The sequence below is a fragment of the Taurulus bubalis genome, assembly GCF_910589615.1.
Source record: "Taurulus bubalis genome assembly, chromosome: 11".
NCBI lineage: Eukaryota > Metazoa > Chordata > Actinopteri > Perciformes > Cottidae > Taurulus > Taurulus bubalis.
This window is the reverse complement of record NC_136599.1, coordinates 14986738-15009619: the sequence shown is the minus strand read 5'-3', so window position 1 is coordinate 15009619 and position 22882 is coordinate 14986738. Positions and strand designations below refer to the sequence as shown.

The following is a 22882-nucleotide window of genomic DNA, read 5'->3' as shown; positions in this document are numbered from 1 at the left end:
CCATAATGGTAATTATTATAATAATAGGCCTAATTAATATGATATCGCTTTTCTGTATGGTCAGGTTTCATAGTATACCTTTCACAACTACTACATGTAATTTCTGACTCAAATAATATGAATATCAGAACGTTACCAAATGCACTTGGAAAAGTAGGCTACTCGTATTGATCGTCAAAGAGGAAATTCTTTTGCAAGACGACAAGAAAAAAATCAATCAATATCCTCGTTGTTGTGACAGTATGAACGAGAATATGAAATTGATAAAGAAAATGTATTGATAAAGAAATTTTATGTCATTAGTTGGCTCATTTTTATCAGCATCCAAATTTTGCAGGAATTGAAACGACTTTGGTGTTTTGAGGTTAGAGGTAGATCTCTCTAAATTGTTGTGCAATTTATTTGTGTTTATCTGCGTTTGGTCTGAAAAGACTAAGTCAAATTCAGACGGCTGAAATTGTTCTCCTTGTATGATCCAGGACCTGACTATGTCTGAAGAGGACCAGATGATGAGAGCCATTGCCATGTCACTTGGGCAAGAGGTCGGCATGGAGCAGCGATCTGATTCTCCTGAGGTGTGTTACCCTCATTGCTCAAATAAAATGAAAAAAAAATAATAATTCTGAACTCTGCTTCTAAAGGAAACCTCAAAATTAAGTATCTGAGCAGCAGTTGAGATTGTTTCTGTGTTTGCATTAGGAAGCAGCACGTCGGCGTGAGGAAGAGGACAGGAGGGCCAGAGAACGAGCAGAGGAAGAGGAGGCCCGTTGCTTGGAGCGCTTCATGGAGGCTGAGCCATTGGACCCCAAGGAGCTGCATACCTTCACTGACTCGATGCTGCCTGGCTGCTTCCACCTTCTGGATGAGCTGCCTGACACAGTTTACCGACTATGTGACCTTTTGATGACCGCCATTAAGAGGAGTGGCCCGGAGTACAGAGAGCTCATCCTCGGCCAGGTTGTCCACCAGGTCAGTGGATAAATGCAGGTTTACATTGCAGTTTGCTCACTAGAGCCCACAATGTGTGTACACTGCCGTTCAAAAGTTTGGGATTACCTGCCACAAAAACTTGATTTGTTACAGTCAGATGGCTGAGAGGATTACTCTATATTTTTGAATAGTCTTTCATGCTTATAGGTTGTAGAAAGTCCTCTTTACAAATGGATGTTATTTAGTTAAAAGGGTTATGTTTTTACATGGAGAATAAAGCTCTGTCTCATTCTGCCCTTTCAATTGTCAGTCTGAACCCATTGTACAAAGATCCCTCTGAGCAATAGTTAAATAAGAATAGAAACAACTTTAAAGGTCAAGTGTTGCAATAGAAGCATTCTCGTTTCAGCCTGATTGTGTTCATGTCCTGTGTAGGTGTGGGAGGCAGCAGACGTACTCATCAAGGCGGCTGAGCCCCTGACTACCAGCGACACAAAGACTGTGGCTGAGTGGACCAGACAAATGGCCACACTTCCCCAAGCCTCCAAGCTTGCAACACGAATTCTGCTGCTCACGTTGCTATTTGAGGTAACAGAAATGCACTCCATGAGAGTTGTAAGCTTGAAATCTTTTTTTTATCATTGTTGTTCAGCTACACTTATCCCAAACCATCATGCGTCTGTCTCTTTTCGGTAGGAACTGAAGCTGTTGGGTGCCAGAGTAGTGGAGAGCAGTGGGATTCTTGATTTGCTGATCAAGCTGCTTGAGGTTGTGCAGCCCTGTCTGCAAGCTGGTAAAGAACAGAAAGACCTACAGACACCCAAGTGAGTTTTGCACACCCCTACATACTTTACCTGCAAATGCAACCAGCTCTTCACCTTAATTTGTTTGTGTTGTGAATTTGTATTCAATTCATAAAAAATGACTTTCTGCAGATGGATCACACCAGTACTGTTGATCATTGACTTCTATGAGAAGATGGCAGTATCTTCAAAGCGCAGGGAACAAATGAACAAGGTACAAGTCAGCTTTATTAAACCAAACCACAAGTAGAGATTACAATTGTAGGTAATTAATGAGACACACTGCTTTCATAATTCTTCAAATTTAGATTTGATGGTTACGGTTAATTTTTCAATTGAAACAGTTGTTTCAGCACTATGCAGTATTAGACTATGGTACTGGTTCAACTGGTCATTTAACCCCTATGGAAGATAATTACTATTTTAAAAAATGTTGTTGCGTTTGTCAAGTCATTGAATTAGCACATCTGGATTACATTGTAAGGTGTTTGTTGTATATTATGCACCTCTTTTGTACACTTCATGAGTTTTCTCTTGATTCTTCTTTAGTATTTGCAACCAAATGGGAATAACTGGCGCTGGTTTGATGACCGCTCAGGCCGTTGGTGCAGTTACAGTGCATCAAACAACAGTACTATTGACTCAGCGTGGAGGGCTGGGGAGAGCAGTGTCCGCTTCACAGCTGGGCGCCGGAGATACACTGTGCAGTTTAACACCATGGTGCAGGTATACACAGACACTTTCTCCGCTGACAGTAAATATATGGACTTTTATAGTTGGTTATTTTTGAGTATCTGGTTCCTTTGTTTAATTCAAAACCTTTCTGTTTGGCAGGTAAACGAAGAGACTGGTAACAGGAGGCCAGTGATGTTGACTGTCCAGAGAGTGCCTCGCATGACTAAGCCTGCCAAGACTAGTAGCATTACTGACTCAGAGAGAGAAGAGGGAGACAAGAGCAAAGCAGAGGAAACCCAGACTGACCTGGACTCAGGAACAGCAGTGGAGATGAGTGTTCCTAAGGAGGATTCCAGTCAACTGAAGGAGACCACGCCTGGCCCCTCATCTTCCCTGGAGTCTGAGAACTCTCAGGGCGCTGATATTGTTGTACAAGGCCTGACTGAGGACATGACCACCGTTCTCATTCGTGCCTGTGTCAGTATGATTAGTGTTCCTGTGGACCCAGACACACTCCACGCCACATTGCGTCTGTGTTTGCGCCTTACACGCAATCACCAATATGCTATGATGTTTGCTGAGCTGAAGAGCACACGGATGATTTTGGGGCTGACTCAGAGCTCCGGCTTCAATGGCTTTACCCCGCTTGTTACACTGCTGTTCAGACACATCATAGAAGATCCGGCCACGCTGCGACACACCATGGAGAAGGTAAGTCATTCTTGTACTGTTTAGATACTATTTCTGAATAGTAGCATAATATAAGAATATATAATACGTTTTTTGATGCCATTTAACAAATTCCTCAACAATCTTTTGCCATAGGTGGTGAGGTCTGCCGTAACCAGCGGAGCAGGTAGTACCACCTCAGGAGTGGTGTCAGGCAGCCTTGGGTCCAGAGAAATCAATTATATCCTTCGCGTCCTGGGACCTGCTGCCTGCCGTAACCCTGAATGCTTCACTGAAACCGCCAGCAACTGTGTCCGCATTGCTCTGCCTGCACCCCGGGGAGCTGGCACAGGTGAGTGTGCAAGCTTTTCTAAGTAGGTGTGATAAACTTAAAATATAGTTGACGTTAATAGTAGTCTACACTGCAATACATTGGTGTTGTTATGCCCTCGATGATTTTTTTTTTCTTTCTGTGTACCGACTGTGAAAACAACCTTCATATTACAGAGGTCAATAAAGAATTAATCTGTAAATTGTATGCATATATTTATTTAGCTTTCCAGTCATGTCTGCAATTTCTTTTAACCCTGATATGCTTTTTTTTTCTTTCTCTACAGCTTCTGATGACGAGTTTGAGAACCTTCGGATTAAGGGGCCCAATGCTGTGCAGCTGGTTAAGACCACTCCTCTGAAACTTTCCCCCTTACCGCCTATCCCCGACACTATCAAGGAAGTCATCTATGACATGCTCAATGCTCTGGCCGCCTACCATGCTCCTGAAGAACGTAAGACATGTTCATAAGAGCCTGGCAGATGGAAACGGTAATTGGAACATTTCAGCTAAGTGTGTGTGTGTGTGTTTGTGTGTGGCACAGCGGAGCGTCCAGAAGAACGTGCAGCAGTGGTGCCTGGTGGCCCAGACCTCTGCCAGATATTACAGGATGTTGGGGATGACGTTTACCAGCAGTACAGACTCACCCGGCAGGGCAGCGACTTTGACTCCCAGTCTGCATTCCATATTAATGTGAGTCTCACTGACCACTTGTCCTGTATTAAAACAAGAAACGTGTCATCTCCGCATTTAATAATATAATCTTGACGCTTCCTCTCAGGCTCAAGTGTTTTCTGCTGATGGAGGTGTGGCTGAGTCTTCACAGTCTGGCACACCACAAGGAGAAGGTAAAACAAAATGTTTTAAGTATGCAAAAATATTTGTGCCAAGGAACTGCACATATTGGATACTGTCAACTCATTACATTGTTTGATTGTCTGAGTTGTTATCGTTAATTGTTTATGGTAGAGCACTATTTGGCATAGTAAAAGTCTAAATGCCAACAGTCAGGGTGAAAAATATTTGTTATATCTATCCTGTTTGACTCTGCAACAAATGATAATATAATTAAAAATGGTCTAACTACAATATAAATCGTCTTGCTGGTGCAGGATGTTTTAAGCAATGGTCATATCACACCATTTATTCTTTATTTCAGTGACCGTACACCCTCAGGTAGCATGGCATTAACAGCTCTCAGTCGTTTTTTCCCATTTCTTGGCTTTAGCAGATACCTTAATTCGGCCGCTGACTCCCTTTTTTTTAAATATGATAAACTAGTGACATGGATCACTAAAAGCATGACTAAAATAAATAAATAAAAACCCATGAATGAATACTTTAAACATATGGAGCAGGACATGTAACCTTATGGGGTTTTATTGGAGTGCTAAATATTGCAGATGTGGGTTCTCATAAATGAGTGTTCATTTACGCACCTGTGGAATTCATCATGGATACACTGGTCATTTGCACAGTTATTTAAAGTTATGAGTAATTGCTAAGTCCGACATGTCACACTCGTACAAGCCCACCGTTTTTCCTCATTTTGCTGTCAGCATCCACACCAGAAGAGATGCGGGAGGAAAAGAAAGAGCAGGAGGGAGAGAAGAGTATCAGCTCAGAGGAGGGTAAAGCAGCTAAGGTAAAGGCAAGCAAGCCTCTAATGCCTACCTCCACCATCCTGAGACTGCTGGCTGAACTAGTACGCTCTTATGTGGGCATCGCCACTCTAATCGCCTCCTACTGCTATACTGCTGGACAGTCTGAGCTTATTAAGGAGGTGGGTAATGAACACAATCTTGTACGTTTTTCACACTTATTTCTTCTTAACTTGCTTTGACCTCGCTGTATCCCAACAGGACTGTAGTGTTCTTGCCTTTGTGCTCGACCACTTACTGCCCCACACGCAGAATTTGGAGGACAAAGACACCCCAGCCTTGGCACGTCTTTTCCTAGCCAGCCTGGCTGCTGCCGGCACGGGCACCGATGCCCAGGTGGCCCTGGTCAATGAGGTGAAGGCTGCCCTCAGTCGCGCACTAGCAATGGCAGAAGGTCCTGAAAAACATGCCAGGTAAGCGGCATAAAACGTATATAAACCAACCTGATATTGATACTTTAACCCTTCTGAACAAACCCGCACTCCCAGTTTCACTCTTTAGTTTTCACATCGTTTTCACAGGCTTCAGGCGGTGATGTGCATCATCAGTACCATCATGGAATCATGTCCCTCAACGTCCAGTTTCTATAGCACAGCAGCAGCCAAGACTCAACACAATGGCATGAACAATATAATAAGGCTCTTTCTTAAGAAAGGACTGGTCAACGATTTGGCCCGTGTGCCTCACAGCTTGGATTTGTCCAGGTATGATTAAACCATATTCTCATATATTATACATTGCCCATATTCATTAGAGGAATTTTTTTGTAACCAAAAAAAGTTACATTTATATTTTTTTGTGTAAAAAGAATCTATGCAGAATATCCACATTATCTTCCTTTACATCATTTGGTTTAGTCCCAACATGGCCAACACAGTAAATGCTGCCTTGAAGCCTCTGGAGACTCTGTCCCGAATTGTTAACCAGCCCAGCAGTCTGTTTGGGGGCAAAGGAGGCTCCAGCAAAAACAAGGCTGAACATGACACTGTGGGCACTGCAAGGGACAGCAACAGCAACACCCAGGACCAAGGTGTGCACAGCAGATGAGATGAGATACCTTCAACACTCTAGATCCAGTGATTCCCATTAAGTCCATTGCTGATTTGTAGCATCTATTCCAGGAGAGTCTGGTGAGGCAGAGCCAGTGGAGGGCAACCACAGGGTCCAGGGAACAGACAACGACCTGATGGATGGAGAGACAGAAGGAGACACGGTGGTCATTGCTGGTCAGCCGGAGGTTCTCAGCACGCAGGCTATGCAGGTGATTGACATTGTATTACAGTAAATATTATCTTCCGCCTAGAAAAATTCCTCGATTGTGTCAACATTCCTGGCAATAAACAATTTCTGATTCTGATTTTAAAAAGTATCTCACTACATTACCTCATTAGTAACAATTCTAAAAAATAGTGAGTTCGGTAGAGTGCACTCTCACCCAATTGCCCCTCCCGACTCCCTAATAGTTAAGAAAGGGGTGAAGAGAACAAAATAGGGCATTTATTCATCTTGTATGCTTAACTTTAGTGCATCATGAGATATTGAGTTTGAAATGAATCTGCAGATGCCCCGGTTTGAAATGATACCCAACTTTTCTCCGTTGCAGGCCACATTTGAGCCTTTTGTTGCAAAAAAAACAAACTTGCATCCCGACAAGATAAGAATTGTTTTAGCCGAGCTGGTTGCCTGCAATGCCTTTTGCTACTGAAGCAGTTGTTGATCTTTAAGAGAAAAGTAAGGAGTTGCAGTCAATGCCGATATAGAACAACTACATGGGTTTACCCCAAAAATTGTGAATCACTGCAACCACAAGAGCTCCTTGAGCATATTCATAAATGAGCACAACAAAATATTAGGTCTAATTGTATGCAAGACTGGCTGTGGAAAGACAGATTGCTGCACACAATGCTCTCCTCGCACTTCTTGCTGATATAAATAATGGCTATACCATTAAGATGGGTATTACAAAATGTTAAATATCTAGCTCCATGGTGTTGTGTCCCTTTCGTCACTGAATGGCTGACATTTGTATTTCATTTCCTGTGCTTGCAGGTAGAAAATGAATTGGTGGATCTGATTGATGAGCTGCTGGAGAGGGATGCTGGCACTGTCAACAGCACAATAATAGGTAAGCCACTCGATTCATTTGGATTAATGGATTTAGATCTGGAATTAATGGGGAACAGGCAAGGAAAAGGGAAAGTTGTGTGCACAACATCTAAACCTCAGTTACTGGACACACATGCATATCTGTACAGTTGCAAACAAGGGGTTATTGCACACTGGCATCAAAGTTCTGTATTTAAAATAGGCAAGGAAACCCAGAGCTGATCTATCACTTGTTTGTTCTGTCAGTGGGACGCAGCGGTGAAGATGAATCTCAAGAGGATGTGTTGATGGATGAGACCCCCTCCAATATTAGCCAGGTATCCACTCTTCAGGCCAACCGGGAAGGTAAGACATTAGCACAACAGAACTGTGTGTTTTTCATAGTAAATAACAGTTGTTGCAACTGCTTTCACTGACTGCTTCTCAGTTTTAAAGATCTTCTTGTAAGGGATTATGTGTTTCACTCTTAATCAGACTCCATGAACATCCTGGAACCAGAGGATGAGGAGCACACACAGGAGGAAGATTCAAGTGGCAGCAATGATGATGAAGACAGCCAGGATGAAGAGGAAGAGGAGGAAGAAGAGGAGGAGGAGGATCAAGTATGGTTTAATGCAATGCGGTTCAGTAAACGCATCTTGATTCTTGCGTATCCTTGAGACTCATGGCTGCTACTTTTCCTAAAGGATGATGAAGAAGGAGATGAGGATGATGATGATGAAGGTTCAGAGATGGAGCTGGATGAGGACTTCCCTGACATCAATGCCGCACCACACATCCGCTTCGAAAGGTTTGACAGGGATGATGACCTCATCATAGAGTTTGACAACATGTTCTCCAACAACGGTAAGCAGGACGATTTATTAACAATCACTAAAATTAGATTAGATTTTTGTATGAATGTCCCAGTCCCCCCCAGAAATCTCAGTTTGGGTTTTGGATGTAGTTCATCCTGATTAAGTACAATTTTGCTTCTTTGTTTGTTCGAAATTTGTGAAAAAATCAGAACCCCGTCATGCTTGTAAACATGTTTAGCCTTATTTTTCTAAAGACTGGTTCCAACTACACAACGATGATGGCTAGCCGCCCTCTGAAGTAGCTCCTCTCGCATCACTTACAAAAGCTTGAGACTTCTCAAATTAACTAATTACAAACAATGATGCAGAAAATTAATTTTCTTTAGCTTTATTTTCATAAACATTTCTTGGGGTTGTGCCATAGCTGTTCCCCTAATGTCTGCCTACTGTTTTCTGTTATTTTTCCATCAGCTGACATCCCTCCCTCCCCAGGCAACATCCCCAGCTCCCACCCACTGATGGTGCGCCATGCAGACCACGGTTCCCTCACCTTAGGTGTGGCAGGCACTAGCAGCCGCCTGGCACAGGGCATGGGTCGCAGCCAGCGAACACTGCGACAGCTCACTGCCAACAGCGGACACACAATCCATGTCCATTACCCTGGCAACCGCCAGCCAAACCCTCCGCTCATCTTGCAAAGGTGAATTTCTTTTGGTTTCCTTGTTAAATGCGCATACATTTTGCAACATCTGTTATGCCACTATTCTGTGTTTGAGTTATAATGCTATTTAAAATACCTCCTCCTCTACTCCATCCTTTAGATTGTTGGGTCCCAGTGCTGCAGCAGACATTTTACAGTTGTCCAGCTCCCTGCCTCTGCAATCTCGCGGTCGGGCCCGCCTTTTGGTCGGAAATGAGGATGTGCACATCATCGCTCGTTCTGATGACGAGTTATTGGATGACTTTTTCCACGAGCAGAGCAGCACTGGGGGACAAGCAGGTGAGAATCACTTTGGGTTATTGCTATAAAATGGTGGTTTGCTGAGGATTAGCCTGAATTCCTAACATGGTTGTTCCTTTTGTGTCTTTAGGTACCCTCTCTAGTATTCCAACTGCCTTGACCAGATGGACAGATGAGTGTAAAGTGCTGGATGCTGAGAGTATGCACGACTGTGTTGCAGGTAGGTTGGTCTTAAACTGGAGACTTGTCTTAATGGAGACACATTTTATCATGAAAAACAGCTTTTTTGACAAAGTACAATAATGATGTGACAACATGTAGTAGATGGCTATTGTTGCTTTGATCAATATTACTTTAGATGTATTGGCTAAATAGTTAAAAGTATTCACTGTTCATTTCGGTCTCATTTGTGGTTAATAGAATCCTAAATGAGCAGGACACAGTAACCTTTATTTGGGTGACAATGCTGTCAGACGCAAGGGTGAGGATTCACAAAAAGAAAATCAACAGGCGTGAATTATATTATTTCATCCCACATTATTTAATTTTACCCCAATTTTAGACCAGTAAAAACGTGTGCGCCAGGCTTAAGTGGCATTGATTTGACTTGTTGCACCTTGTAAGCTACAGCCACAACAAAGGATGAATACTGACTTCTGTCTGCTTTCAGTGGTGAAGGTGCCCATCCTGCAGCATCTGGAGAGTCTGCGAGATGAGGAACTGGAAGAGCGTAGAGAGAAGAGAAGGAGGCAGCTGGCTGAAGAGGAGGAGTCTAAGCAGAATGAGAGGAGGGCCTCTGGAGCAGAACAGGCCAGGGAACAGAGCCTTCAGGTAGGCAAAAACATGTTCATTGGCTCTGTAAGAAGAGCATTTTTAGTGCTTTAATCTTTTCCAATTTTTTGTTTTTTGATAATGTTCATTGTTTTTCCATAGGGCTCTGGATTGGGGACGGTGAATGGTGCAGAGAACACTGCAGGTATTGACATTTTCAAAGATTGTGTTTTTGTTTCTGTCTTTGTCAAAATCTTTGTTGGGAATGAACACATCTCAGGGCCGGGCACCCAGAGGCAAGCAGTCTGCAGAGCGTACTATGGGCTGAGGTAGTAGTTTGTATAGTTTTAGGATCACACCAGATCTGGGAGATAACTATACAGTCTACTGTCTTTCCTATGGTAATGCCATACCAGCTGGACATCTACATCTGCTGCAAGTGGTTTCTGTCTTACCTTCTTCCACATATTTACATATCATCTCTGGAGTACAAAGCTGCATGTTATGTATATTGTATGCGCTGCATTTTCCTGCTGCAGGCTGTGCTGTGGTGAGGTAGTAAGTTGTGTTGTTGTTGGGGATCAGGATTGTGCACCCCGTTCAGGAGATAACTATACAACTTACTGCCTTCCTCAGTGGAGGTCCTTGTCGTCTATTTAGAAAATGATCAATAACTAATCAGCATATTGTTAAACATGATTACACTAAGTTCAGATCAAAAGTAATTTTTCCGTTCAAGAATGCATAAAAACTATATTCCTGTCTTCACATACTTTTTCTCTCTGGATGTTGCAGAGGGTGAGCAGGCTCAGGGTGGTACAGTTTCATGTCTGGACCCACCCAGGGTCTCAGAGGGCTTCCTTACAGCTCCCCCATCTGGAGAGGTCACTCCCACCACACCTGCTCCTCATGAACAGACCTTAGTCTCCCTAGAGACTCCAATCAGTCAGCAGGTCCACCAACCAATTACTGACCTGCTACTGGCAGAGTCGCATGCAAGCTCACTGGCTGCTCTGGCAGGGGCAGGCCTTCCACCTTTGTCGGCATCTGACCGGCCAAACGGTGAAGCAGAGGCATCTCAGATGGAAATGTCCCCGGCACCCACAATCGGTGAGAGAGTCGGTGGAGGAGCATTGGATGAAGGCAGGGAAGGTAGACTAACTTTGAAAACTCTCTTATACAGACTAGCCAACCGTAAGGACACCATCTGTAATGTTAATGTTAAGCGTGCTATTAGCTAGTAGCTGTCAAAAGGTCTTCTGAACACTGAAGTACAAATCAATTACCCAAGGAATTTTGAGACGGACCATTGATTCATGCCTTCCCTAACCGTACCCTCACTCCCCCCCTCTCAGCCTCTCTAAGTCCAGACATTGTGGAGACCTCAGAGCCTGCAATAGTGGGTGTGTCACAACTGGAAGGGTCACCCATGGATACTAGCAGCCCTGCCTCTGCCACTCAGGAAGAAGCTGCTCCCAACCCTGCCCAGACTACCCAGCTGTCTCAGGAACTCTCCGGCAGCACAGAGAGTGGTCTGACTGACCGGCAAACGGATGCAAAAACTGGGTTAGTAGTATAAAGTATAATCTCTTACCAAATGTTAAAAAGCAATATTGTGTACCCTGTATCACTTGACCAGATCATTTTACAAAAAGGTCCAGATTGCGTAAAATGCAATCTGGACTTTTAACAGCCAGTGCATGTAACCGCTGTTTCAGTCTGAGACAACTTTATTTTGATTTGACAATGTATTAATAGGTTGAATAATTTGTCACACATAGTGTTGCGGATTGATGATAGCCTTTTTATATATTTACAGCTCTACTTCTGTCTCATCACCTGGGGAAACAATGCCCAGGAGTGATAGCGCTGATAGCCAGTCTCAGGCCATCCAGGAAGAGCCCCTCCCATCCACCAGCAATGAGGATGAGGACCCTCTTGCAGGTAAAATTGATTGCGCTCCTACTTTTTCTGCAGGTTTTTTATATTCTTACTGAAATATTACATCTCATGATGTATTTGTCTTGGAAGGCATCAGTCTGCCAGAGGGTGTGGATCCCTCTTTTCTGGCAGCTCTTCCTGAAGACATCCGTCGAGAGGTGCTGCAAAATCAGCTTGGCATCAGACCACCCTCCCGTCCCCCTGTTGCCACTACTTTGCCTTCTACTACAGCACCTGTACTGGGAGGACCAGGGGTTACAGAGGTCAGCCCTGAGTTCTTGGCAGCCTTGCCACCTGCCATCCAGGAGGAGGTAAGAGACTCCTCACTGAAATGAGATTGCAGATGACACAATGCTTACCTTTTTAGATCTAAAAGGGGTCGGGGGGGGGGGATATGAATACTTGCCTAAGGAGTAAAAGAATCTCAGATAATTGTTTATCCTAACTGGGATTGTCATTGGTTGTCTTAGGTGCTTGCCCAGCAACGGGCTGAGCAACAGCGCAGGGAGCTAGCCCAACAGCCCCAACAAGGAGACACTCCTTTGGATCCAGTCACCTTCATCCAGACACTGCCCTCAGAGCTCCGGCGTAGTGTCCTGGAGGACATGGAAGACAGCGTGTTGGCTGTCATGCCCCCAGACATTGCTGCTGAAGCAGCCGCATTGCGTAGAGAGCAAGAGGCACGCCAGAGGCAACTGATGCATGAGAGGTTGTTTGGTCATAGCTCATCTTCAGCCCTATCAGCCATCTTGCGCTCACCAGCCTTCACCAGTCGGTTAGGGAGCAATCGTGGCGTCCAGTACACGCGACTTGCTGTGCAGAGAGGAGGCACATTTCAAATGGGTGGAGGAACAAACCACAGGTGAGAGGAAACTGATCTAATAGCTTGTTTTGAGAATTCACATTTCTTAGCACTTTTGAAAATGTAATACCATAATACGAGGGATTTCAGAAATTCCTGACTTTTTGCAAATGTCCGAGATGGTATTGATCAAATCATAGTGCACCTTTGACAGGTGAAAAACTAAACATTTTTGTTTCCTCAGACCATCCAGTTCAAGCGTGGACTCCTTGTTACGTCTGCGCGGTAGATTGCTGCTGGACCACGAGGCCTTGTCCTGCCTGCTGGTTTTGCTGTTTGTGGATGAACCGAAGCTTAACACCAGCCGTCTGCATCGTGTGCTCAGGAACCTCTGCTACCACTCCCAGACTCGTGGTTGGGTCATTCGGAGCCTGTTGTCTATCCTCCAACGCAGCAGCGAGAGTGAGGTTTGTGTGGAGACCACACGTCTAGAAGACTCTCGTGGCAAGAGGAGCACTCAAGGAGGCTGTGCAGGAAAAGGGTCTACTACCTCCTCCCTCTCCTCTTCTTCCTCCTCTTCCTCTTCCTCCTCCTCCTTAGAGCTACTGAACAGGGTGGAGTCTCGCAGTTCCAGCCAGCTTTCCTGGCTCTCTGTTTCTATGGATGCAGCCTTGGGCTGTCGGACAAACATTTTCCAAATTCAGCGAGCATCAGGTAGGAAGCATGCTGACCGGCACTCAGCTGGGGGTTCAACAGGATCTGGAACTCTGGCAGGAATGGCAGGCACTGCTGCAGGAGTCGCATGTGCTGGAGGTGGAGGTTCCACTGTCCACATCCACCCACAAGCTGCTCCAGTGGTCTGTCGACATGTTTTGGACACACTCATTCAGCTAGCAAAGGTGAGCGTTCATCTGATTCATCATTGATTGTATGTTGTTGTTTTTTTAAGCCAATTAAGTTATGATAATTGACTCGTTTTCATTTCTGTCCATGCAGGTGTTCCCCAGCCACTTTACTCAGCAGCGCTGCAAAGATATGTTATCTTCGTCTGACCTGGACTCTCGTCTTTGTTCAATCACCTCTGTGGGAGGGGGTGGAGGTGTGGGCTCCAGAACAGGATCTCTAGGTAACCCTAGCTCCAATGCCTCCAACACCCAGAACTCCTTTGGCACCAATGCCGCTACTCTCCAGTCTCTAGGAATCTCCACTGATTTTTGGGACCTTCTGGTCAAACTGGACAACATGAATGTCAGCCGCAAGGGCAAGGCCTCTATGAAGACAGTGCCTCTGGGGGGCAGTGCAGAGGCTGATGGGGCGCAGTTAAGCCTGGAGACCTCTCCACTCGGCCAGCTGATGAACATGCTGTCCCACCCTGTAATCAGACGGAGCTCCTTACTCACTGAAAAGCTGCTGCGTCTGCTCTCCCTCATATCCATTGCCCTGCCTGACAACAAGGCTACCGAGGTGCCTGCTGGACACCCAACCCCACAGGCTGCCATCCCCACCACGGCATCTAGCTCAGGAGTCACAGCCCAAATCACAACACAGGGCACAGTGTCAGCAGGCTCTATCCAGCCTACTGTGACAGTCTTAGGGGCCTCTGTGGGAGCTGTAGTCCAGGGTACATCCTCGGGGACAAGTCTAGCAGCCTCCCAGACATCCTCTACAACAATCTCTATACCAACGTCCACTGGAATAACCTCTACAGGTAGTGTTCATTTATCCCAAAATAAGATGTCATCAATTCATTTAGATTAACATTGATTTCGGTAGAAAATAGTAATGTTTATGTTTCTGGACCATTTTCCCAAAACAGGAAAACTGAGGGGCACTACTAGCAGTACAGAGTGTGACAACAAGATGGCCTCCAGTGGACTCACAGAGAAACAGCTTCAGCTCTCTGTGGAGGTATGGGGAGTCATAGGTTGTCATTCATACTGTCATCATGCAATGTTTATGAATTTCCAAAACTCCATGGAACATTTTAACTTTGCATCAATTAATCTGAGTACATATACTTTGAGGCAATCCAATTTGCAAACTATGGGGATAGGGAGAAGCAAGTTTTAAGTTATTCTGGGCTTGCACTTGTTTTGTATCTTTCTAGGATGAGGAGAAATAAGTGTATAACCTACAAGTAAAATAATGTGCTAAATATGGTTTAAGATGTGTGCACTGATGTGGCTTCTTCGAAACTTTGTGGGAGGCTATTCGGAGTTGACAAACAAGTTTCTTTTTTTTTTTTTTTTTTGCCTTTTTTCTCTTGCAACCTGCACTCGTGCATAGTCGGTAAGCAGATCAGTTAGATCAGTCATCCAGCTTACATTATATTGACTGTCCAGAGAACTGCATTTTCTTTCACCAATTGGACTGACACAAACAGGCACTTTTGCTTGGGAGCTTTTATAAAGAACTATTGATGACATCATCTACTCCTTTTTCATTGTTTTGCACTTTGGGCAATTAATCTGTGTTGTTTCTTACATCTTTTTGCAATTTTATTAATAATCCCTCAGAGGTTTTTTCTAATAATGCTTTTCCTCCTCCTTACAAGGTGTTGACATCTCACTCATGTTCAGAGGAGGGTCTAGAGGATGCAGCCAACATCCTGCTGCAGTTATCTAGAGGAGATGGCGCCACCAGAGACACTGTGCTCAGACTGCTGCTCAGTGGAGCTAGACACCTCGGATACACTCTTTGCAAACAGATCGGTATGTGCTGGTCAACTACACAGATGCTAGTTTTTATGCTCCTATTAAAGCAAATGTAGTTTTCTTTTTACACACATTGGTAATGCCTCCGCACCCGGCGGATGTTTGTCCACTAATCAGTTGAGTCCAACTTGGACTGAAGGATGTCTATATATTATAGATTTTGTGACTGGTCACTGAGACTTGGGGGAAACAATACATTTTGGCCATGGCTCAAGAATTCATGTTCAAAGTTTGACTTAACACAAATGTCTAAAGATCAAATAATAACTTAAAGACATTTTGCACAGACATGGATGCAAACTGCAACTTTACTGGTTTGAAGAGACCTAAACATGAACAATTTCTCTCTCTCAGGCACATTGCTGGCTGAACTTAGAGAATACAACTTGGAACAGCAGAGACGAGCACAAGCGGATTCACATTCCCCGGATGCCCCTCCTGAGGATACCTCCATCTCAGGCAGACTCAAGGGCAAGATGTCTAGCAGGTTAGCCAGAAGTGATGTTTCTGGGCTACCCAGTGACTTTAGGTCTACCGCAGTCTCTCTTGCATGTGTTTAAATTGGCCTGAGTAGTCCTACTATCTGTTTTTGCATGAAAGTTAATTTGTCACAACTACAATTTCCTTTACCTTGTATACCATTTGTTGGCTGGGGAACAGGTTTGACGGTTCGGAGAGTGTGGTCATTGTGGCTGCACAAAAACGCACACTCGGGGGACGTGAACTACAGCTTCCCTGTATGAGCTCACTAACCTCCAAGACGTCAACGCAAAAGTTTTTCTTGAGAGTGCTGCAGGTCATTATCCAGCTCCGTGAGGACACACGGCGCGCTAACAAGAAAGCCAAACAGACAGGGCGGTTAGGTAAGAAGATGTAGCATATAAACATTTGTATGTATGCGTACAATATCCTGGCGACTATATCGTGAAACTACCTTCTCCCTCTCCCAACCGCCAGGTTCCACTAGTTTAGGCTCAGCCAGCAGTATCCAGGCTGCGGTGCGTCAACTAGAGGCTGAGGCTGACGCCATCATCCAGATGGTGAGAGAGGGTCAGCGGGCACGTCGGCTCCAACAGGCTCCCCCACCCACCGCCTCTGCTGCCGTCGCTGCTGCCGCCGGATCGTCAGTGGCGGCCCCCCATGCCCCCACTGGTGCTGCTCCCCCTGCTGGCACGGCTGCTGCTTCCACGGTTAGCATGGGCTGCACTGATGGCAGGCATACTCCTACTCACACACTTACAGTAGGAGAACATTTGAAAGCTGAAAGTTAAACCTTGTATATGGTACTGTGTTGTATCTGTAAACAACATAACCTTTTGGCCTACTATCTGGTTAATGCACAGTGACAGCTGCTGCCATGATGAACATTGCAGCTCTATTAGCAGAAAGATAGATGTGGCAGTGGACTGCAGCTTCTATCATTATCTTTGCATTGATATGTTCGGCTGTTGAAATAATATGAATGTGCTGTCTGCTCCAAACTGTTTGATCTGTTTCACTTATGTTGTTTGTTTGCTGGCTGGCATGGCTTCATGCTTTTGGCCCGCCTTCCTTCCGTACTCAATTCCAGTTCCCCTCCTCTCTGTGGATCATGGGAATGTCATTATGCATGGCAACATCAGTCAAGATGGTTTCTATTAGAAAAAACAAATGCCACATCATTATTTCATGGTTTTCCCTGTTGTTCATCTTGTGACTCTGTCTCTCTGGTCCTTCCTGGTTTGTTTTCTGTAGTCTGAAGTACAGTCAATGTCAGAAGCCCAGGCTGCCCAGAGAGATGATTCTCCAATGGATGTGGACCAGCCATCTCCTCTAGACCAGGACCCTGCACCTTTGGGTATGACTTGCTTGGCAACTGTTAATGACAATTTAAAACTCCTGCTGATTTGCTGTTCTTTGTTTTTTTCCAGTAAATAACCTTCACATACAATGAGCACAATGTGTCTAACGTTCTCTGATAGTAACACTAATAACTCAAGTAATTTTAACATGGATAAACTGCACAGTCTGTAGAGTATAGATTTATTCGTCAACATTGAGACAATTTTTTGGGCTGTATAAATGACTACTCTAGTCACAGTTGATGACAGCGTAACACAAGTGCATGGCTCAATATTTAAATAATTTTCCAGATGAAGATGGAAACGGACAGTCGGAGAGTGAGGAGAGACTTCCAGACCTCCCGCTGCTCAGCGAGCAGCTGTTGTTGGATGAACTATGGGACATGCTCGGGGAGTGCCTGAAAGAGCTGGAGGAGTCTCATGACCAGCATGCCGTACTGGGTAAGTGGAATCCTTCTTAAGAAATGCGTTTTTTTTATGCTGTGTCATTTTGATGAGTGTGGTTGTCTGATTTCTTCCCGTAATTAACTTTTCTTTGTTTCCACAGTTCTCCAGCCTGCTGTGGAGGCCTTCTTCCTAGTCCATGCCACGGAGCGAGAAAGCAAACCTCCTGTGAGGGACACACGAGAGAGCCAGCTTTCTCATATCAAGGATGAGCCTCCACCACTGTCACCAGCACCACTCACACCTGCCACACCCTCATCCCTGGACCCGTTCTTTTCCAGGGAACCATCTTCCATGCACATCTCTTCAAACCTTCCACCGGATACGCAGAAGTTCCTCCGCTTTGCTGGTGAGCTTGAAGGATTTAAGTAAGGAGAACGTTAACGCTTTGTTCTGATATTACAGTGTGTAACGGAACTCATTCTTCTTCAATGTAGAAACTCACCGCACAGTGCTTAACCAGATCCTGCGCCAGTCCACCACTCACTTGGCTGATGGGCCTTTTGCCGTACTGGTTGACTACATACGCATCCTGGACTTTGACGTGAAGAGGAAGTAAGGGTCATTTTCTTACACTTCTGTCTTACACTATCTAATAATTTAGATTTAATAGTTTTAGAACAGGTTTTTTTTCAGTTTTCTTTCAATTACTGACTTTCTGAACATCTGTGCAGGTACTTCCGCCAGGAGTTGGAGCGACTGGATGAAGGTCTTAGAAAGGAGGACATGGCTGTGCATGTGAGGAGAGATCACGTGTTTGAGGACTCCTACAGGGAGCTGCATCGCAAAAGCCCAGAGGACATGAAGAATAGGCTGTAAGGCTCCATTGCCCCTCTATCCACCTGCGTGTTCTCTCAATTCAGAACCACTCAGACCGAGTCATACTCTGCTTCCTTTCATTACAGATACATTGTGTTTGAAGGGGAGGAGGGCCAGGATGCTGGTGGCCTGCTGAGGGAATGGTACATGATCATCTCCCGGGAGATGTTCAACGCCATGTACGCCCTGTTTCGCACTTCGCCAGGTGACCGTGTCACCTATACCATCAACCCTTCATCACACTGCAACCCCAACCACCTCAGCTACTTCAAGTTTGTAGGTCGTGTGGTGGCCAAGGCAGTCTACGATAACCGGTTATTGGAGTGTTACTTCACCCGCAGCTTCTACAAGCACATTCTGGGCAAGAGTGTCAGGTATTTTAGCCACTGGCAGTTACAGCAAAGTATTCTAATTGTTCAAGATGTGTTGCGACTACACTAATTGTCCAAACAAATAATGCCTTATTGATTGCTACACTAAACGGTGTTTCAACCAGAGAGCTGGTTTTCTATATTTGCAGACCTTTTCTTGAATATGTACATAATATGGATGTATTCCTGTGGTCTTGCCAGGTACACTGACATGGAGAGCGAGGACTACCCATTTTTCCAGGGTTTGGTGTACTTGTTGGAGAATAATGTGTCCACGCTGGGCTATGAGCTGACATTCAGCACAGAGGTTGGTGTCTGTTCTCTGAACATTTTAATTAGCTTTAAGTGGAAAAATTGGTTCTCATGCCCATATCTTCTTAAATGTTGAAATTGCGATAGTGCCTCAAGGGGTTGAATCCTAAATGCTTTATGCTATCACATAATAAGTGCTGCAAATGTGTAATTTGCAACCTGATTGTCTTAAAATACTCTTAATGGATACCATCTGTGACTAGCAGTGAAATATTAAGCTGAACGAGTGGTACTGAAAGCCTGCATGTACTCTGTGTCTGTAGGTCCAGGAGTTTGGAGTATGTGAAGTGAGAGACCTCAAGCCGAATGGAGCCAATATTCTGGTCACAGAAGAAAACAAAAAAGAGTATGTGCACCTGGTATGCCAGATGAAGATGACAGGTGAGATTGTGGTTCTTTTACCAAATATTACCCTTTTCATTAGCAGAAGGGCTGTAGTAATACAGTATTAGAAACAAAAACTATATATATATAAATATAAATAAATATATAAAAATAAATAAAAAATCTCAATGGTGCACGAAATGAAGCACTAGGTGGCAGCACTCTTCTGAAATGAGTATGCAGCAGGGAGCTGAAGGGGTTTCTCTATGGAAGATGGCTGATTTAACATATGCCGCACCCTCCAGCTGCTCAAATAAATTGTTCAGTTACTTTATTAAAAAAAGAAATAGCCACCAAATAAAAAACAATTATTGTATTGTATTTGCTACAGAAAGATCTGAGTTAACGTGCATAGAATTTGTTAATTAGGTGCGATCCGCAAGCAGCTGGCAGCCTTCCTTGAGGGATTCTACGAGATCATCCCCAAGAGGCTGATCTCCATCTTCACCGAGCAGGAACTGGAGCTGCTCATCTCTGGCCTGCCCACTATTGACATCGATGACTTAAAGGCCAACACTGAGTATCACAAATACCAGTCCAGCTCCATCCAGGTATGGATGTGTAAACGTGTACTACATTATTTTATTGTCTTCACTTCTACATACTTTTGAAAGAACTTCCAACTGGTATGTTAGGAATTGACAGTAAATCCAGGATTGTTAATTTCAATGCAGATTCTGTATCTCGCGTCTAGCTCAGTAGAACTTATGAAGCCACATTTTATTTGTGGAAGTAAACTATTTTCCCCATGAAAGAATACGACAAAGACAACACTGTTGTGACCCATAACTCGGCTGCATGATTTTATTTATTTTGTATAATCTTTTTTTACTATAGATCCAGTGGTTCTGGAGGGCCTTGCGGTCCTTTGACCAGGCAGATCGGGCCAAGTTCCTACAGTTTGTCACCGGCACATCCAAGGTTCCCCTTCAGGGCTTTGCTGCTTTGGAGGGCATGAACGGCATCCAGAAGTTCCAGATACACCGTGATGATCGCTCCACTGACCGTCTGCCATCTGCTCATACCTGGTAAACACAGCAAGGCATACATCATTTGAACAATATTGGCAGAAACTAAATTGTGAAAATGTAACATTGTTTTTTTTCTCTTTTTCATCCTCAGCTTTAACCAGCTGGACCTCCCAGCTTATGAAAGCTATGAAAAGCTGAGACATATGCTGCTGATGGCCATTCAGGAATGCTCGGAGGGATTCGGACTGGCTTAAACTATGAGACTCCTAACACACAGACATGCATACAAACACTTGATTTAGATTTGCCTATGCCAGACACATTCACACTGATAACCTTTGAACGCACGCACACACTATCATAGACATTACTGAATTACTTGTTGAACGGCCTAGACTTACTGGTTTCTATTCCATATAACAGATAAAACCAGTGAAATGGACTGATTGACATCGCGTACAACACAGAGAGCCTCATGTTGACACAATTGTGTCTCCCTTCCCAATTTAATGGCAAATGCAAGAGAGGATTCAGAGGATAAAACATGGACTAATATAAGAGACGTTTTCTTCATTTAGTTTGATTTCTCTGTACAAAAGGTTTGGGAGTTTATTATGTTTAATCTTTTTTGTTCTCTGGCTGTGTAAAAAGAAAAAAGAGAATGTTGTTTGAACAGGATGGTTATAAAACCTTTGGGGAAAAAATGTTTGTTGTTTCTTGTTGCAAATTTGTGACCTCACAAGCCTTGATAATGGGGAACATTTTTATCGGGGGTATATGAACAACACGTTTTGGAGATATTCACAAAAATGCACTTTTCAAAGTTTTGTGGCATTTTTAAGGAAGGATCGTACAAAAAATGAAGAGAAAACCTGAAGGAGATAAAAAAAATTTAAAAAAAAGTTAACCATAAATTCTAGAGTATTTTTGGCTATTAAATCGCTGACCCAGCCTTGAGCCTTTGAATCAGAGTGGAATAACTACATGAATAAATGCATAAAATTGCGTCCATTGTCTCTTTTAACAGTGTTTTAATCATTACTTGAAGTGAATTAATTTCATCAAAATTGAATGTGTTAATTGTGTGTAATCACACCAAAGTACTTTTTAATTATTTGACGATTTCAATAGAGATATTTAGTATTTTGATCGTCCGTTCATCAAGTGACTTCTCAAAGATTCTGTGACAGTTTACACTGCCATTGATCCCAGCTGTGAATCAGACAAACAAAATCAATCAAGTACAGTAACGACGTGTAGTGAATGATGAAATCCTGAAGCACAGTTCTCATGCGCTGCCCGAAGCCTTTAGGTTTAAATAATCAGTTGGAGCATAAAAGGAGCTTATTGCTGTCATTTCCAGGACACTGGCCTAGTTTGCCATTTAATCTGAAACAATTGTCAGTACTTATGTCACTGTCGGTATTAACGAGCTGAATATGAGAAATGACAAACTGACTTGTAAACTGTCTGTTTACATTAGTCCTTTCTAAATTCTTAGTAACCTCAGTCAGATGGCTTTAAACTAGTAAGTTACTGAATCTGGTTGCTCAATTAAAACTTTAAAAAAAGACTAGTTGTGTAAATTAGGTGCCAAGAAACCTTTAGTAACCTATTATTGTAACGGTAAAATAACAATCTGTTCTAGGGACTCGATCAATTTACTAAGCTTAGAATGAGGAAAATATCTAATTATGAAAGCTGATGTTAGCTGATTTGGTACTTGGAGATTTTTGTTGATTATATTGCAATTTCTTTTCTTTCTTTTATACCCTTTCCTTTGTCAGTTGGCTCGCAAACGATTAAGGCTGCCAGTTCATCGATGTAGGCCTAAACGATTTAGTAAACTAGTGAGGACTCTAATCTCTATGTAAGAACTAACCAGCCATTTTTTAATCGAGTCATGCCACTTCGGTAAACCTAAGCAAAGTCTGAACCCTTGAGTAAGTTGACCCGGATGGGCAGGCCAGCTCCTTGCATGGCAGGTCAGCCACCAGTATTGGATGATTATTACCCCACTTTGACAAGAAGGTTTAAATATGTTCATGTGCTTCTTGGAAATGCACTTTAATGCACAGTTTATTTAAAAACACCTCATGCTAACGATGTAAAATAAATCTCCACACCCTGAAAAACTCCTTGCCCCAATTCCAATCTGGCCCCTTAATAAGGCGTTGATCTTAGTTTGAGCAGTTTATTCGTAAATATTTATACAATTGGTTGCACAGAACCATTTTTTCCATGAAAAACTCAAAATTGAGTTACATGTCTATGCTGGTTGAGTCAGCATCTATAGTCAACATTGATGTACTCGCTGTTGCAGGGTTATATAATCCACCACCACGCCCAGGTAATTGCTTTGGAATGGCATTTAATGTTGTGGCTAGGAATGGAAGTAGGCAGGGAGAGGCTGTAGGGCCCGGATTGGAATGGGGCCCTTATCACCGGGGATTTAAAGCTGTTTACTTTATGTCCTATGTAGTCACAATACTCGCTTAAAGAATACCTGTTTGTTCTGCCTCTGGGTTCCCCGTTTGGCTCTTGGCTCCTCCACTAAAGCCCCTGCATGTCTGCAGTTT

General features: G+C 43.8%; 1 protein-coding gene across 3 annotated transcripts; it reads left to right on the top strand.

Moving 5' to 3' along the window:
• The first annotated feature begins 10691 nt into the window (after positions 1-10691).
• Positions 10692-21295, top strand: huwe1 (HECT, UBA and WWE domain containing E3 ubiquitin protein ligase 1). Of its 3 annotated transcripts, none has more exons than XM_079226009.1 (23): positions 10692-10856; positions 11060-11270; positions 11524-11648; positions 11736-11956; positions 12116-12507; positions 12692-13346; positions 13444-14155; positions 14264-14355; positions 15002-15158; positions 15516-15648; positions 15822-16024; positions 16119-16201; positions 16896-16998; positions 17294-17443; positions 17550-17795; positions 17884-18001; positions 18121-18261; positions 18352-18639; positions 18838-18943; positions 19212-19329; positions 19702-19883; positions 20170-20360; positions 20455-21295. In XM_079226009.1, exons 1-23 carry the CDS (start codon positions 10787-10789, stop codon positions 20555-20557), a joined length of 4800 nt encoding a protein of 1599 aa, XP_079082135.1. In that variant the 5' UTR covers positions 10692-10786; the 3' UTR covers positions 20558-21295. The 3 variants fall into 3 exon arrangements, with proteins under 3 accessions (XP_079082135.1, XP_079082133.1, XP_079082134.1); XM_079226007.1 differs by having other exon boundaries at positions 16119-16351; XM_079226008.1 differs by having other exon boundaries at positions 10742-10814; positions 16119-16351.
• The last annotated feature ends 1587 nt before the right edge of the window (positions 21296-22882 follow it).